The sequence below is a fragment of the Cyrtonyx montezumae genome, unplaced genomic scaffold (assembly GCF_038088225.1).
Source record: "Cyrtonyx montezumae isolate F1298 unplaced genomic scaffold, pur_monq_1.0 scaffold_70, whole genome shotgun sequence".
Taxonomy (NCBI): Eukaryota; Metazoa; Chordata; class Aves; order Galliformes; family Odontophoridae; genus Cyrtonyx; species Cyrtonyx montezumae.
The window spans coordinates 336,984-353,128 of NW_027072079.1; the positions used below are offsets into that span (position 1 = coordinate 336,984).

Consider the following 16,145-nt stretch of genomic DNA (forward strand, 5'->3'; position numbering starts at 1 on the left):
ATCCGTGGCCAGGACTCACAAGTGGCCAAACTTGGGTTGGTTGTGTGGGTTAGGCTCTGGGATAGGATTGCCCCAGTTGTGGTTCTGCAGCATGGACCCAAAGCACAAGCCTTGCTCCCATCTCGGTTTTATGACTGGCAAGGTATGAGGATTGTGAAGCACTTGTGTGATTAACCTTTCCCGTTACTTAATATGAAGTTAGGTTTATCAATCCAATAGCAGAAGTGAAAATATTCTACATCAGGGGGTTTCCTTTCTGCTTCACTCTATAAAGGAAAAGGAATTTTAACATTGTGCCTAACGAGGAAGTGATCTTATTGTCATAAGAAGTGCTAATTGTCTTCCATCAATAATTGGAATCATCCTTGTGATGATTTTTGGACAAGATAAAAGTGAAAAACACCACCAGGATGTTACATGCCACTGGATAAAACTGATGCAGGTGGAGGCTCTGCGTGGAAATACAGAAATACCAAAATATTGCATTCATGTTATGGCTCTTAGACCATTTATTGTTGGCACTTCTGTTATTGGTGATTTATTTTTCCAGTGCCATCAGCTGTCAGCCTGACACATCCAGTGTGAAATCACACCCAAAAAGAGGCTCAAAGCCACATCCTCCTTTTGTGCCTGTGAGAGAGCGTCATGCAAACCAGAAACACAACTGCTGGGGTAGCGGTTGCATGTGCAGAGTGGAGCAGTGGATGAGCATGCAAATAATGTTGTAATGGGCATCTGTCTGCCAGAACTAACAGCAAACAGCCTGCTTGGTGTTTGAGTTGGGCTTTGTCACTGACTTAAACATTCTGAAGGAAACAAAAGAAATTGATAAAATTATACCTCTATTAAAAAAAATCCCTTTTAATAACTTATTTTAGGCTTTTTCTGTTCCTGATATGGATCCAAACCTCTTTGGTGTTAGAGAGAGGTTTCTTGTCCAAGGTTTATTGCAGAATGTGACCCCCAGACAGAGACCCTAAGCCCTAGCCCTGTACTCATGGATCTGCTTTTTTTTTTTCATTTTTTTCTTCATATTTCACTCTACACCTCTACTCTACACCTCTACTCTACACCTCTACTCTACACCTCTACTCTACACCTCTACTCTACACCTCTACTCTACACCTCTACTCTACACCTCTACTCTACACCCTGTTCATTACCAGGATGTTTTGTCTGCTTGACCAAAACTAAGTCTCGAAATAAGACTGAAATAGATGCTTGAACTTAAAAATACTTCTGCTGATTGAATCTTTAAATTCTGAAGGATAACGTCTCCTTTAGTGCTACCATCATTGATGTAAACATGAAAGCACTGGGAGATGGGGTAGGGTAGAGGTGTTGGGGTGTTGATAAGGGTGTATTCTTTGGGAATGTGAAATCTGAGTAAAAAAAGCATGGTGCAGAACACAGAGTTAAGTGCCTTTTCATATAAGGAATTAGATTACGGGAGGAACTACTTCAGTATATATTTTATTGGTGTGGGACAAGAAAAAAGACTTTCAAATGTTTTTTAAGCAGTGGGCCATGCCTGACCTGCAGCAGTGTCTCCTCTCAGATCTGTCTGTTCTGAATTTCAGCATTTCCAGCTGACTTGGACTTGAATTGTTCCCTTTTCATCTGTTTTATTGCTACCCTAAGTAGGAGCATTTCTGAAGCGCTTGATGACAGTTTGATATATACAGTTGCTGAAGTTTGTAAAGGGAGTGGTTGACTCAGGAATAGCTGAGAAATAGGGAAAAGGGGAATTGATCCTCAACCTTTGTGTAAAAATCTGGGAAAAGTTCATTTTCCTCCTCTGTCTCTCCATCCTGCTTCTCCATTCATTTACAAACTCCAGTTTGGCCCTAATTGATGTCAGAAATGCTAATTAATGGGCAGTGTTCCTGCGTCCCAAATCCTTGTTTAAATCTGAATGGTTTTGCTCTGTGATTTACCCCCAGTAACATGTCCAGAGAGTCATGGATGGTTCCTTTTCCAGACCAGATGGTTTGGAAAACGAGTGAGATTTTGTCCCCTTGGCTTTTATCACTGAGCCTCGCTAGTTGATGACCCTGAAAGTTTTGGCATTGGAGCCAGCACTGAGAGCAGCCCTGCCTCAGCTATAACAAAACCCCTTTGATTTCTGTGTTCAGAAAAACCCAGCCTCCAATCCAATGACTTCAGAGCACAATCCACATCCCATCCTGCAAACCTCAGGGCTGATCTCCATATTTCTTGATCTCATATTGCTGGTTTACCTCGTAACCTGGTGAGCCCACAGTTGGCTTGGGGTTGGGTCATCCCTCACATGTATTGAAAATCATCATTTCAAGGATGCTCTGGAGCAGCCTCGGGTTCCCAAAACCCAACCCCTTTATGGCAGCATTAATTTGCCACCATAGCTGTGATAAGGTACTGTATACATTTGGGTTTGCGATGCCTCTGTGTCCTACAGGAGTGATTTCCAGTCTTGTTCTCCTCTCCACAGGCCTGAAGACCATTGTGGGTGCCCTGATCCAGTCGGTGAAGAAGCTGTCAGATGTGATGATCCTGACAGTGTTTTGTCTCAGTGTCTTTGCTCTGATTGGGCTGCAGCTGTTTATGGGCAATTTGAGGAACAAATGTGTGATATGGCCAATTAACGTGAATGAGACATTCCTGGATAACGGCTCCAGGGGCTTTGACTGGGAGGAATACACCAACAATATGTGTAGGTATTTCTGCAGTGGTGCTCCCCGAAACCTTCTTGTTTCACTTAATGCTGCTGCCCAGAATTTCTGACCTGGCTATAGCGTGGTATGCCCAGCTTTATGCAATAAAAACCCCGTTAGTGGATGCTTCTCTGTTCCTAGAAGCCTGCTTTTGTTAAAGTGCTTCTGTTGGATCTATCTTTCAAAAAAAAAAACCCAAACAAACCACAGCTGTGTTCTTTTAGCTAAAGATTTTCTCCACAATGCAATTTTATTTTATTTTTTATTTGTATATTTAATTTTTATTTTTAATTTTCTGCTTTCTTTCCAATTAAAAATGGCTTTCAAATATGGCAGAGGGGAAACAGTCCTGCCAGTCTGAGCCCCTGGGCTCAGGGTCGGCTCCTTCCTTCAGTTCTGCTCAGCTTTGAAGGTGCTGGCACCCATCTGTGCTTTGCAGAATCCCCACGCCTGTGCTAACGAGAGGGAGCTTGATAAATTTACCAGTAGGGGATCTGGACAACACTCCAGTTGAGGTTTATATCACGCTGTAGTATGTTAAATCCTCTCCTTCCATATGCGTGGGCATGTAATCTTCTCTTTTTCATCTCCTTCAGCAAATTTTTACATAATTCCTGGTGCCCCTGATCCTTTGCTCTGTGGTAACAGCTCCGATGCAGGGTGAGTGTTGAGCTTTATTAAGAGGAATGACTAATTCCACTGATGTTTGCTAATGATGACAAAACCTTTGGAATATTTCCTGTTGCTTTGCTTTGTTGGTTCTGGTGTTATTTCAGATGTGAAATATAAATGTTTCACGTTCCTTAATCTAATTATGAGGCCATTGTTACTGTCTATTGCACTGATGCGATGTGAGCTGGCATTTCTCATGTCATCTGGGGCAAATGGGACACCTAATGATGATGACTAGTGGCATTATTTCTGCCTAGTCCAATCAGAGAAATAAGGGCTGGTGGCTCAGAAACAGAAACCTTCTGCACGTCATTGTCTTCAGTTGGTTATCACAGTCCAGATGCATTTGATGGATTTGCCCTGAAATCACTTTCCTCTTCTCCGCAGTCAATGTCCAGAGGGTTACACGTGCATGAAAGCAGGACGGAACCCAAACTATGGTTACACAAGCTTTGACACTTTCAGCTGGGCTTTCCTGGCTCTATTTCGCCTTATGACTCAGGACTTTTGGGAAAACTTGTATCAATTAGTAAGTAAATCCTTTGCTTCAGTATTACACAACGTGAGAATTAGGGGAAAAGACAAGGGAGAAGGTGGCAAGCTTTATTTGAGTTTTTCCTTGGAACTTAGCAGCAATGGGTTTATTTTGTTTATTAATGTCATTTTATTTTGTTTTGAAGGAGTTTAGACGTTGAGTTTTGTGTTGTACACCCAACTCCTTTTCAGTTTGCATGCGGTGGATGATTCAGAAGTGAGATGCCATCTTCTGGGTTTGTAGCTTTGATTGTGTAGCATCTTTGTGCTTTGCAGTGATAGCGCTGAGATCTTTAATATTCATCACCCCTGATATCCTAAATACATTCAGAAAATACTGTAATTTTCTTAGGAGTGTTCAGGTCAAGAAACTTTGGATTGAATTAGATGGACGTGTCTCTCTGGAAATGGCATTCCCATCTCCTTTCCTCTTCCCTCTGCCATTCTCTTTCCTTCCAGACCTTACGAGCAGCAGGAAAAACCTACATGATCTTCTTTGTCTTGGTGATCTTCGTGGGCTCATTCTATCTGGTCAATCTGATTCTGGCTGTGGTGGCCATGGCTTACGAAGAGCAGAACCAGGCCACGTTGGAGGAGGCAGAGCAGAAAGAGGCAGAATTTAAGGCCATGTTAGAACAGTTGAAAAAGCAGCAGGAGGAAGCACAGGTGAGTGTTTTGATTGTGAATTCTTTATTGGTTTGCATTTTTTAATTATTTATTTGCCTGTTATTACAGTAGCATATAATAAAAGATGCAGCAATGCCATGGTTGGCTTTCTTAAAGCAGCAGATGGAGCGTTGTCCATGTGAAGCTCAGATTTATTTCCCTGTTCTCCTTCAGGCTGCTGCCATGGTCACTTCGGCAGGGACAGTTTCTGAGGATGCTGTGGAAGATGATGGCGGTGGGAGGATGTCTCGGAGCTCATCAGAGATCTCTAAACTGAGTTCCAAGAGTGCCAAGGAGCGTCGCAACCGGAGGAAGAAGCGGAAGGACAAGGAGCTGTCGGAAGGAGAGGAGAAAGGAGACAACGAGAAAGTGTTCAAGTCAGAATCAGAGGATGGCATGAGGAGAAAAGCCTTCAGGCTGCCAGATAACAGGATAGGAAGAAAGTTTTCCATCATGAACCAGGTAGTATTCGTTTCCTTCCTTAGTGTTTATACTTATTTGTAGTCAGGGTAGTATTCTGTTTAATTCTGATGAGAACATCAGAGGGATCTGCCCCCCAGTGACATGTCCAGGGGATCAGGAGGTCACTCATCGCCCAGGTATGCATCCCTCGCATGGATTGCTGCTGAGATTTGTGGTTCTACCCAGATCAAACTCCTTCAGCAGCCCCACCCCCTGCCCAGGGCTGCTCCCATCTCCCATCAACCATCCAGGTTCCCACCCATGGCCCTGAGCACCTCCAGGGATGGGGCACCCACATTCCTTTGGGCAGCAGTGCCAGGGCCTCACTGCCCTCTGAGCAAATAACTTCCTCCTCACATCTCCCCTCTTTCAGTTTACAGCCATTCCCTCTTGTGCTGTCAAAATCAATATAAAAGTTGCTCTCCATCTGTACTGGAAGAGGTCCCCCCCTTGTGTTTTGCGTCCGTGCCACTCACCCCACTGTCCTTCATTCTCCCCTCCTAGTCTCTCCTCAGCATCCCGGGCTCCCCTTTCCTCTCCCGACACAACAGCAAGAGCAGCATCTTCAGCTACAAGGGCCGATTCCGCGACCCAGGCTCAGAGAACGAATTCGCCGACGATGAGCACAGCACGGTGGAGGAGAGCGAAGGCCGTAGGGATTCCCTCTTCATCCCCATCCGTGGCCGCGACCGACGGAGCAGCTACAGCGGCTACAGCGGCTACAGCCAGGGCAGCCGCTCCTCGCGGATATTCCCCAACCTCCGCCGCAATATCAAGAGGAACAGCACGGTGGATTGCAACGGCGTCGTGTCCCTCATCGGCGGCCCACCTTCCAGCATGCCCGGCGGGCGCCTTCTGCCTGAGGTGAAAATAGATAAGGCAGCTCACGATGACAGCGTAAGGAGGCCAGTGTGTGGCTAGCGTAGGCATGGCGGCCTTGTTGTCCTCCTCCACTTCCCCGTATGCCGCCCTCCGAGCCGTCTGGGCACCCCGATGCAATGAGCGTTGGTTTGTCTGACCGCAGACACCAGAGCTTGTTTTGGGTTGTGTTCCCCATGCTTTAGCTTTCCCCTTTTTTCCCTTAATCAGACTTAATGACCCCCACTCCCTTTCTCCTGTCTTCCAAAAAAAGGGCTTGGAATATAACAGTCCTCAGTACATCGGGGTGCTTCTCATGGAGATTTCTTGCAGGTCAACCAAAACTTGCAAGTGCTCTCCACGGTCAGATAAAACACCTGGGAAGTAGAGGCAGTCATTTAGCCCTCACAAAAATACTTCTTTTCTTCAGAGGAAATGTGGGTACCAACAAGAAAGTCTTACCATAGGGTGGGTTGAGTTGGAAGGGACCTCAAAGCGCATGGAAGCATGGATTGGGTTGGCTTAAAAGAAACCTTAAAGAACATCCAGATCCAGCTCCCTGCCATGGTTGCCAACCACTAAACCAGGCACTAGCCCTGGGCCTAGTCCTGAAGGTTTCCATCCGTCTGCAGGCCCTGTGGACCTTTCTCAGACCAGAGCCTTGAAGTATGTGTAGGGAAACACCTGAGGGACTCTGCTGGTTTCGATGCTGTTACGTTTTGAAAGGCTTGTTTTACAAGGGAAGCTGTTAATATAAAAAGGAAATTCTTGAATTTTAATTTTTAAATTTTCCTGGATTTATCTTTAGTCGGTTGACTGAAGCGGTATTAAGTGTTCAGCAGTTCTAAGTGTATCAGTAACTTGGGACAGAAACGTAGCTCCAAAGTAGTAGCTCAGGAGGGAAGGGCTGATGAGAATCTGGAGAAGATTTAAACAGTTATTTCTGAGCAAAGCCTGGTTGCCATGCCTATAAATTCCAAGCAATTTTTAACAGTTGTTTCAATTCTTGCAACCTAATTGACCCTAATGAGCTATGTTAAGCATTGGTTGCTACCACTTTTGTTTTTCTTCCCCTGTTAGCATGTTAATACAACATTTTGCTATTTAATTATCTTTTTAACGCAGCATGAGTGTGGTAGGAATCATAACCCGCATGATGCATGCGTAAAGGAGAAAGTTTAACTTGGCAATCCTTTTTGAAGTCTGAGGCATGGTTCTGGCTCTGCTGTGTTAGAAAATCAGCTTCCAGTGTGTGAGAAGTTTCTTTAGCTTGGCATGACCCATCTCTCTCCAAGGACTGCTGTTATTGCTGTTTTCAGGTGCAGATTTTGAAATTAATGTCGATAGTATGAAATACTCCAGTGGGAAACTGGATCAGTTTCCTCAAAGGAGGAATATCTGGGATTGAATTCTCACTGACCGGACAGGATGAAGCATGGGCTCGTTAGGAGTCATTGCCTGCCTGCTGTTAGTGGTAGAGTAGAAACAATTTTACACTGTGGCAGGGTTCATTAGAAATGATCCTCAAGACATAATCTTCCCTTTGCCTGGGTCTGCAAAGCAGTGGTATGAGCAAAAATGAGGGCTCAAGTTTTGGGTTGATCGCTTACGTAATATCATCGTCTTTGTCCTAGAAGGGGTTGAGTCGGAAGGGACCTCAAAGACCATAGGATGGTTGGGTTGGAAGGGACATCAAACCAACATCAAACCAACCCCCTTGCCATGGGCACGGTTGCCACCCCTACATCTGGTGGCCTGGAGCCCCATCCAACCTGGCCTTGGGCACATCCAGGGTTGGACATCTGCTGCTTCTCTGGACAGCCTGTAGGAATGTGAAAATTAAACAAGAATTAAGATGTCTGTGTTTTTTTGTTTGTCTGTTTTAATCTCTTGGCTATACCTTGCATATTCCTAGGCTGATAGCACGTAAAACACCAGGAAGATGAAAAGCTCGTATTAATCCACATATGAATGTTGCAGGGTACGACTGAAATTGAGATTAAGAAGAAACCTGGTGGGTCTCTCTTGGTCTCGATGGATCAGGTGAACGCCTCCTATGGAAGGAAGGATCGTACCAACAGCGTGATGACCGGCTTGACCAACACCCTTGTGGAGGGTAGGTATGGTTTGGAGGTTTGCTTTTGGGGATTTATGAGTGTGTGTGGATCGATTGCCCTCTCGTGGTGTGTTCTAGGAAGGCAGAGGACTCATCCACCAGGCAGCTGTGTACGTGCTTCATTCTGCTGTGGGGGTCCACATCTGTTTTCCTTGTGCTGAGCAGGGCTGGAGACATGTGTCTGCCCCGTTTGCTCAAAGGGACACTGAGTGGTGATGTTGGATGTCATGAGAAGGTTTTGGGGTGGATGGTAGGACTAGATCAATAGCTGCTTGCTTATGTTGGCCTTCCTTGCACTAGGAAAAATAGGAGTATTAGGTCAGGGCCGAGTCTTTTAGAGTTGTGCTGCACAGTGGAGATACTCATGCATTGTTTTTATCCACACCTGCTTCTTTCAAGCCAACACTAATACAGAAACCTTTATGAGAGTTTATTTTACTTGGTTTTAAATATAAATTACATAGATGTGGAGGCAAAAACAACGAAGAGTTTTAATTTCATAATAATGAATACACAGTTACAGGAGTAAGATAGTGGTACAGGTGCCCTGCCATCTCCCAAGGGCTGGAGGGGCCCTCCCTGGCTTACAGCCATGGGGACAAAAGGTTTGAGGTGCATGAAGATCTCCACTGCAACAGCTGTGAAGGGTGAAAGAGGCTTCTGTGCGATGGATGTTCTGAAGTAGTACATAGAGATGTGATTTCCAAATATGTTATACAGGAGCCAGCAAGAACTGGTGAGCAGCAGCCATATGAGGTTGATGATCTCAAATTCCTGCTGTCTACTGCAATAAAACTGTATGAAAACTAAATATACTTAGAAACAGAGCAAGGCTCTTCTTCTGCTTTCCTCCTGCGCATACGCCTACAGGCTCCAGTGCTACGGTCCTCTTTTTTAACTTTAGAAATTCCAAGGCAACTCAATACTAGGCAACCAGAGAACCAATGAGAAAGGGAGCAGTGGTCCTTTCCCTTCCCATAAAAAAAATAGAACTTCAGTGCAAACAGCTGTACAGCCTCAATAAAACCACTGCCAAAGTCAAAGAACGAGGGGGGAAAGCTCCTGATTTATTTTCTTCCTAAGCACTGGAAATAAGGCTGTTTAAAAGATGGACTCAGCATTATGTTTGATTGCTGTTACTTGGATGTGTTTTGTCTTAATCAGGTTATTCCTGCTCAAAATCCTTTGGAGCATGATGTCACGAATTTCCTCTTTTAGATCATGCCTGCATTCAACACAGAATTCGTTTAACTTCAAGTTATTTAAAAACTGGCACTGAAGGCAGTTTCGAATCTGCAACTTTTATTTAAGCTGTTTTACCTTGGTCGGTTCTGAGTTAAATATATCCTTTCATTTATAACAATTTGAGCTTGTTCTGGTGGTCTGTGTGATAGGCCACGTCCAGTGACTCCGCTGCTTGGTAACTCTTTGTATTAAGCATTGCCACGCAGCCTGGATTTATTTCTTTTGTTTGGGGTATTGTTTTAGAGAAGGAATGTTGACTCATTGTGCAAGCAAAGAGATATGAGGGAGGTTCAAGATAGCAAGGCTGGGAGTATTTTAGCTATGCTGAGAGCCAGGCAGACCCAGCAGTGATAGAGGGGAAGACTGAACTCTGTTGCTGTGTCCTTTTGTAACTGTAGAGCTGGAGGAGTCCCAGAGGAAGTGTCCTCCATGCTGGTACAAATTTGCCAACACGTTCTTGATCTGGGAATGCCACCCGTACTGGATCAAGCTGAAGGAGATAGTGAACTTAATCGTCATGGATCCTTTTGTTGACCTGGCCATCACCATCTGTATTGTGCTCAACACTTTGTTCATGGCAATGGAGCACCATCCTATGACCCCAGAGTTTGAACACGTGCTCTCCGTAGGAAATCTGGTAAGATGGTGTTGGTAAATGTTCATAGAATCATTGAGGTTGGAAAAGACCACTAAGGTCACCAAGAGCAACCCCAACCCATCCCACCATGCCCACTAACCACGTTCCTCAGTACCACATCTCTGTGGTTCTTCATGAAGACTCAATATCACAAAATGGACAGAAGTGAATCTGTGCCCATTCTTTTCTCTCTCTCCCCAACACTCCAGGTTTTCACAGGAATTTTCACAGCAGAAATGTTCCTGAAGCTCATTGCCATGGATCCCTACTATTATTTCCAGGAAGGCTGGAACATCTTTGATGGATTTATTGTCTCCCTCAGTTTAATGGAGCTGAGTCTGGCGAATGTGGAAGGACTTTCTGTGCTGCGATCTTTCCGATTGGTATTCATCTTCCAGTCCTTTCTGAATGTTGCTATCTTATCCAAAGAAAAAGCAGACTCCCCCCTAAACTCCCTTTTTATTCTGATTTTGGGGAGGACAGTGGGTGGAATCGTATCATTTTTTTGTGTGACTTCTTCCTTCTCAGCTGCTGGTTCATTGTTTGAAATCTGAGCAGCAGTTTATTGTGTATATGCACTGAGGGGTGACTCGGTAGTGTCTTGGTGTAGAGTACCTAATAGGAATGTTGATTGACCTCATTAGAATGCACTTTTTATTTTCTGTGGTCTCTTGAGACAATTTGCCAAGTCGAATTTGCTGGGCTGTATGTGTATTGAGCACCCACAGACTTCATGTGCTTTATCTTGTCCTGGCAGCATTTAACTTCTGACAATTAAGTTCTGACCATCTCAAGGTTTGATTTTTGGGCACAGAGGTCCACAACTGAGGTCAGATTTTCCCAAAGAGCTCAGTGCTCAGAAGCTCCAACTCATACCCAGCTTCAGCAAGTTTATCTCCAAGATTCTTTGTGTATCCTGGATATGCTGGGAAAGCAAGTCCTTTTTTATTCATAGGATGATGAGAAACATTCAAGAAAAATAAAGTAAAATTTTGTGACGTGTCCCCTTCCAATGAGATCTTCCTTAACGTTGCAGAGTTTGAAAGTGAGAAATAAGCTCCGTGCTTTTCCTTTGCAAATGGAGATTAGTATGTGGAGGAATAACTAAGTACAGAGTACATGAGGTTGAACTCACAGAAAAGTTAATCGTTCCCTATTGCCAATGATTTCAGGAGCAGGAGGTTATAGTTATGTAAAATGGCTGAGGTTTATAAACTGCTTGATTGTGCCTCTTTTTTTAATGATGAAATTAACTACTGTTTTTCTCTTTGCTTTTTTTTTTTTTGTAGCTGAGAGTCTTCAAACTGGCCAAGTCTTGGCCCACTCTGAACATGCTGATAAAAATCATCGGTAACTCAGTGGGTGCTTTGGGCAACTTGACCTTGGTGTTGGCCATCATCGTCTTCATCTTTGCAGTGGTGGGCATGCAGCTCTTCGGCAAGAGTTACAAGGAGTGTGTCTGCAAGATCAATCCGGAGTGTGAGCTACCCCGCTGGCACATGCACGATTTCTTCCACTCCTTCCTTATTGTCTTCCGTGTGTTGTGTGGGGAATGGATTGAGACCATGTGGGATTGTATGGAGGTGGCAGGACAGGCCATGTGCTTGATTGTCTTCATGATGGTCATGGTCATCGGAAATTTAGTGGTCAGTAAATAGTTACTGATGGTCTTTATCATTTTCCTCTGGGTGGGGTAGAGCATGGGGAGATCGCAGGACTGGGGCAGAACGTGGGGAGACCACAAGTCTCCAGGCAGTCTCTTCCAGCTTGCTTGGGGTCCTTCATGGCCTTTGATAGGTGAACAGTCTGTTGACTTTGGTAGTACAGTATTAGGGCTGTACTTTGTTTGGTCTTAGCCAGTTGCCCATGAAAACAGCAGTTTGCAGTAAAAGCTTTTCAAATTCCAGGAGGGAGAGGTCCTAAAGTGATAAAATAAAGCTTTATATAATAAAGCTTTATAAAATAAAGCTGGAGTTTTTTTCTAAATCTGCTAGTTCAATCCTGCAGCATAATTGTATGCAAGGGGCTGTTGAAATGGCACAGGCTGTCCTGTGGGAGGTCAGACTGGATCAGGATGTTTCTCTCTAGACTTGTATTTTGTGCAGAAAAGTCTGTGGAGGAAAACATATGCAAGAATGAAGAATGAAGCAGAGTGAGCAGTTGCATATCTTATAAGCAGCGTTTGAATCTTATCTCAAAGGACTTGTTTCTCAACAAGGGATTTAAACAAAATGAGTCCTGGGACTACGAGTAGATGTGGGCAGGGAAATAAATCTGGGAGTGATCCCTCAAAATGCCCCTGAGTGGCATATTTCCTTTGAGCTTTAGATGGGCCCAAGGTGGAAATCTTGCCTTTGTGTGTAGGCTCTGCCAAGTGTGACCTCTTCTCCTTCAGGTGCTGAACCTGTTCTTGGCTTTGCTGCTGAGTTCCTTCAGTGCAGACAACCTGGCAGCAACAGATGACGATGGGGAGATGAACAACCTGCAGATCTCTGTGATTCGCATCAAGAAGGGCATTGCCTGGATCAAGGCAAAAGTGCGTGAATTCATGCAGGCTCACTTCAAGCAAAGAGAGGCAGACGAGGTCAAACCCTTGGACGAGCTGTATGACAAGAAGGTGAACTGCATTGCCAACCACACAGGGGCCGATATTCACAGAGACATTGATTATCAGAAGAACGGCAATGGCACGACCAGTGGAATTGGGAGCAGCGTGGAGAAATACATCATCGATGAAGACCACATGTCCTTCATCAACAACCCCAACCTCACCGTCCGGGTGCCTATTGCTGTCGGGGAATCAGATTTTGAAAACCTGAACACAGAGGATTTCAGCAGCGATACGGACCCTGATGGCAGCAAAGAGGTACGTCATGATGGTAATTACCCATCCCTGTCATGTGATGTGTGAGCACCTGGAAGCATGGTGGGAGGGAGAACTAGACAGTTCCAACCCCAAACTTCTGTTTGCATTCTGATGTTGTCTTGCACCCAAGGCAGAAGCTTCTTGTGCTAGTTGCTTTATGGAGAACTTCTGTATTTACTTGATGCGTTTGGATATGTGATTGTAGGGACCAATTGAATGAGGTGTCTGTCCATCCTATTGACATGAGATGTAAGCTGAGTCATGGTCTTAATGAGGTCAAGTGAGGGAACAGCTTTCTTTACAGTAAATGAAGTGAATGACTTGCTGAGTCACCACGAATTTCAGTATTTGGTGGGAGCTAATTATAGGTTGGAATGGGTTTTATTTTGTGTTTGAAGAAACTGGATGATACCAGCTCCTCCGAAGGCAGCACCATTGATATAAAGCCTGAAGTGGAAGAAGTCCCTGTGGAGGCACCAGAAGAGTACCTGGACCCGGATGCGTGCTTCACCGAAGGTACATTGAGTTAGATGGTACCTCTGAGCTGTTACTGGAAGCCTTATCTGCTGTAAGCTCACCTTCAAGCTAGGTCTGGGGTTGGGTTTTAGCTTCTTTTGAGAGCTTTCTTGGGCCCTCCCTCACAGGTAAAGTAGGCTGGAGGCATTTGCAGGATGAGGGCCTCAGAGATGTAGCTGCCGTTGCTAAGACCTAGCTGACTTACAGGTAGGGAAAGCTGATCTTTTGCACAATTAACACACTGAGTATTTAGAAGCAGAAGAATCTGATTCTGGCTTTGTTTTCCTTTTTTTCCCCTCCCTTTTCTGTCACTGGCCTCAATGTCTTTCAGCAGCTGATCTGTTACAGGTATTCCCATGGCAAAGAGATTGTAAATGGTTCAAGGTTATTCTGTGGGCAGGTTCTCCGTTCCTGTCCTATCAAGTGCATAGATTTCTCACCAAATATAACAAGCTTAACCTGTTTGTGAATTCTTGTTAGTTCAGGTGCCCAGATACAGAAATGATGGTAGTAGTCCTAAAAACCTCCATAACTCACAGAATTTTAACTGAAACTCAGCAAGCTTAATATTGTGGGCATCCAAATCAATTCCAGGCTCTGAAAATGTGATGTTCTTACATTATCTCACCCACTACCCCAAAAATGCTGGGGCTGACCCCTCTGTGTGCACTGTCCCCATTCCAGGTTGCATGCAGCGCTGTAAGTGTTGTCAGGTCAATATTGAGGAGGGGCTGGGGAAGTCTTGGTGGACCTTGAGGAAGACGTGTTTTCTGATCGTGGAGCATAACTGGTTTGAGACTTTCATCATCTTTATGATTCTGCTGAGCAGTGGAGCTCTGGTAAGTGGCATACAGAAGTACGTGTAGCCAAGGGACATCTACTTGGGAAAACTATGTAGGAAATTTGGTGAAAAAGGAAACTGTGGTGGTTCTTATTGGAAAAAAACAGAGCTCTGTTGTGGTAGGTACTGTACAGAAGTCTTTTGGAGTGAGTTTGTTTAGTTTAAACCAGGAGTAAAGACTCTGAGCCTGGACGTTTAGGTTCTGGCCATATTTTGAGTAGAAATGTACTCATTTGAGACAGTTGAAGCATTTTCACATTACCAAACAAGGGTGGTTTTATTTCCCTTTCTCCGCTTCCCATCCTTGCGGAGCTTCTTCAGAGCAATTAATATCCCACAGCAGCAGCGTGGTGTTTTTGCATGCATATTTTGGTAATAACAATCTGATTTTCAGTGAACTCAGCCAGTCTGGGTGCAGCCACTAGAGCAGATGCATTACACTGTGTAAGGAATGTAATCCCACTGCTTCATCTCAGTATTGTTTGAATGAGCTTCTAGGTAACTACATTGACCTGTGGAATAAATCCAGTGTATTGATAGGAGTTCCTGGTTATTCCTCAGGCTTTTGAGGATATTTACATAGAACAGAGGAAAACCATCCGGACCATTCTGGAGTATGCAGACAAGGTCTTCACATACATTTTCATCCTGGAGATGTTGCTGAAATGGTGCGCCTATGGATTCGTCAAGTTCTTCACCAACGCCTGGTGCTGGCTGGATTTCCTCATTGTGGCTGTATGTATCCTCTCCTCCTTATTTTTTATTGGGAAAAAAGAAAGCAGAATGCTGGGGTGATGCTTTCTCCTGAGAAGTGTCCAAACTGAGTCATGTATTTGGTGTGGATTCAAACCCAGATGTGTTTCCGAAATGCATTGAAGGGTTGAGCCCTTTGAGTATTGAGAGGTTTCCTGTGCAATTTTGTGTTCCCAAGTGCTTGGATTCTTTGAGAAACGTTTTGCCATATCCAGTTGTGTAGCTGCATTGTAGTGAGTGCCCCGAGAGCAAATAGAATGAAAAAAATACCACCCTAAAATCCTTCCAATGCTCTGGTTGGGAAAAGGAACATTCTGAATATGATTCATTGATGCCAAGTTGCTGTTCAGCGACATTATCACTCTGGAAATATTTCTGAGTAGGTGGAGGAACTATCCTTGGAATTCAGGGGCAGAAGTGACTCAGGATGTCTACATTTCCTGTGGAAAACTGACTTATATGTATATTATATATATATATATTGAATTTTTTTCTATCAAATACCTCTGCTCCCCTTAGCACCTTTCCTTCTTACACACATCTCGAAGAAGTAACTCTTCTTTTCTGAAAATAACTCTGTCACTGCCTTAAGATGAAGTGCTGACATGAGAACTAATGCTAGCTGCCACCTATTCCTCTGTACTGCACTGGGGAGAGTTTCACAAAACAAAATCCTATGGGGTACAGCATTACAAAGAAGACCAGCTGCTCAGCAACAAAAATAGCACGCGCAGTCCTTATGCTTCGTGTTGTGAGTTGAATTCCAGCTGTTGGGAACGAGCAAAGTGTCATTTACAAATTTCACTGTATGTGGTCGTGATAGATTTCCAGGGAATGAACAAGTGCAGTGGCAGCGATGGATGCAAGGAGCCTGAATTTGCAGTACTTAGGGTAAACTTCTCTTTGCTTGCTGCCATAGATGGGAAATCGGTGTGTTTTTACCTGCAAAAAATAAATGGGAATTTGAGTTGCCGAAAGCTGTAGAATAAGCTGATGTTGAAATGAATGAGCCAAGGCTGGATGTTGCTCAGCAAAACCTCAGCTCTGCGTAGTATCCTGTACCTGTTAAAGATTTATTTTTCTCAAATTCTCTAATGTGATATCGATGGGGTTGATTGGAGTCACGTGGTGGCAGCCGTAACGAATAGAGAATAAGACTTTGCATCATAACAACGCTCTTGACTGTTATTTTTCAGGTTTGATAGCATTGTCAAATAACTCTCCTCCTCTGGTCCCCAAAGCTTGCTGGGTGTATTTGTGAAGACAAAGTCTTGTTCTGGGTAATC

At 44.3% G+C, this 16,145-nt stretch overlaps 1 protein-coding gene across 1 annotated transcript in view; it reads left to right on the forward strand.

Annotated features, from left to right (window-relative positions):
* SCN8A (sodium voltage-gated channel alpha subunit 8) overlaps nucleotides 1-16,145 on the forward strand; it is a 47,381-nt gene that overhangs the window by 20,297 nt on the left and 10,939 nt on the right. Inside the window, exons 7-20 of the mRNA XM_065751477.1 lie at nucleotides 2,471-2,692; nucleotides 3,290-3,353; nucleotides 3,753-3,894; nucleotides 4,359-4,565; nucleotides 4,740-5,027; nucleotides 5,532-5,891; nucleotides 7,866-8,001; nucleotides 9,645-9,883; nucleotides 10,093-10,266; nucleotides 11,173-11,529; nucleotides 12,279-12,749; nucleotides 13,148-13,265; nucleotides 13,950-14,104; nucleotides 14,668-14,841. Coding sequence (XP_065607549.1) covers nucleotides 2,471-2,692; nucleotides 3,290-3,353; nucleotides 3,753-3,894; nucleotides 4,359-4,565; nucleotides 4,740-5,027; nucleotides 5,532-5,891; nucleotides 7,866-8,001; nucleotides 9,645-9,883; nucleotides 10,093-10,266; nucleotides 11,173-11,529; nucleotides 12,279-12,749; nucleotides 13,148-13,265; nucleotides 13,950-14,104; nucleotides 14,668-14,841 — 3,107 coding nt within the window. The remainder of the gene's footprint in view (nucleotides 1-2,470; nucleotides 2,693-3,289; nucleotides 3,354-3,752; nucleotides 3,895-4,358; nucleotides 4,566-4,739; nucleotides 5,028-5,531; nucleotides 5,892-7,865; nucleotides 8,002-9,644; nucleotides 9,884-10,092; nucleotides 10,267-11,172; nucleotides 11,530-12,278; nucleotides 12,750-13,147; nucleotides 13,266-13,949; nucleotides 14,105-14,667; nucleotides 14,842-16,145) is intronic.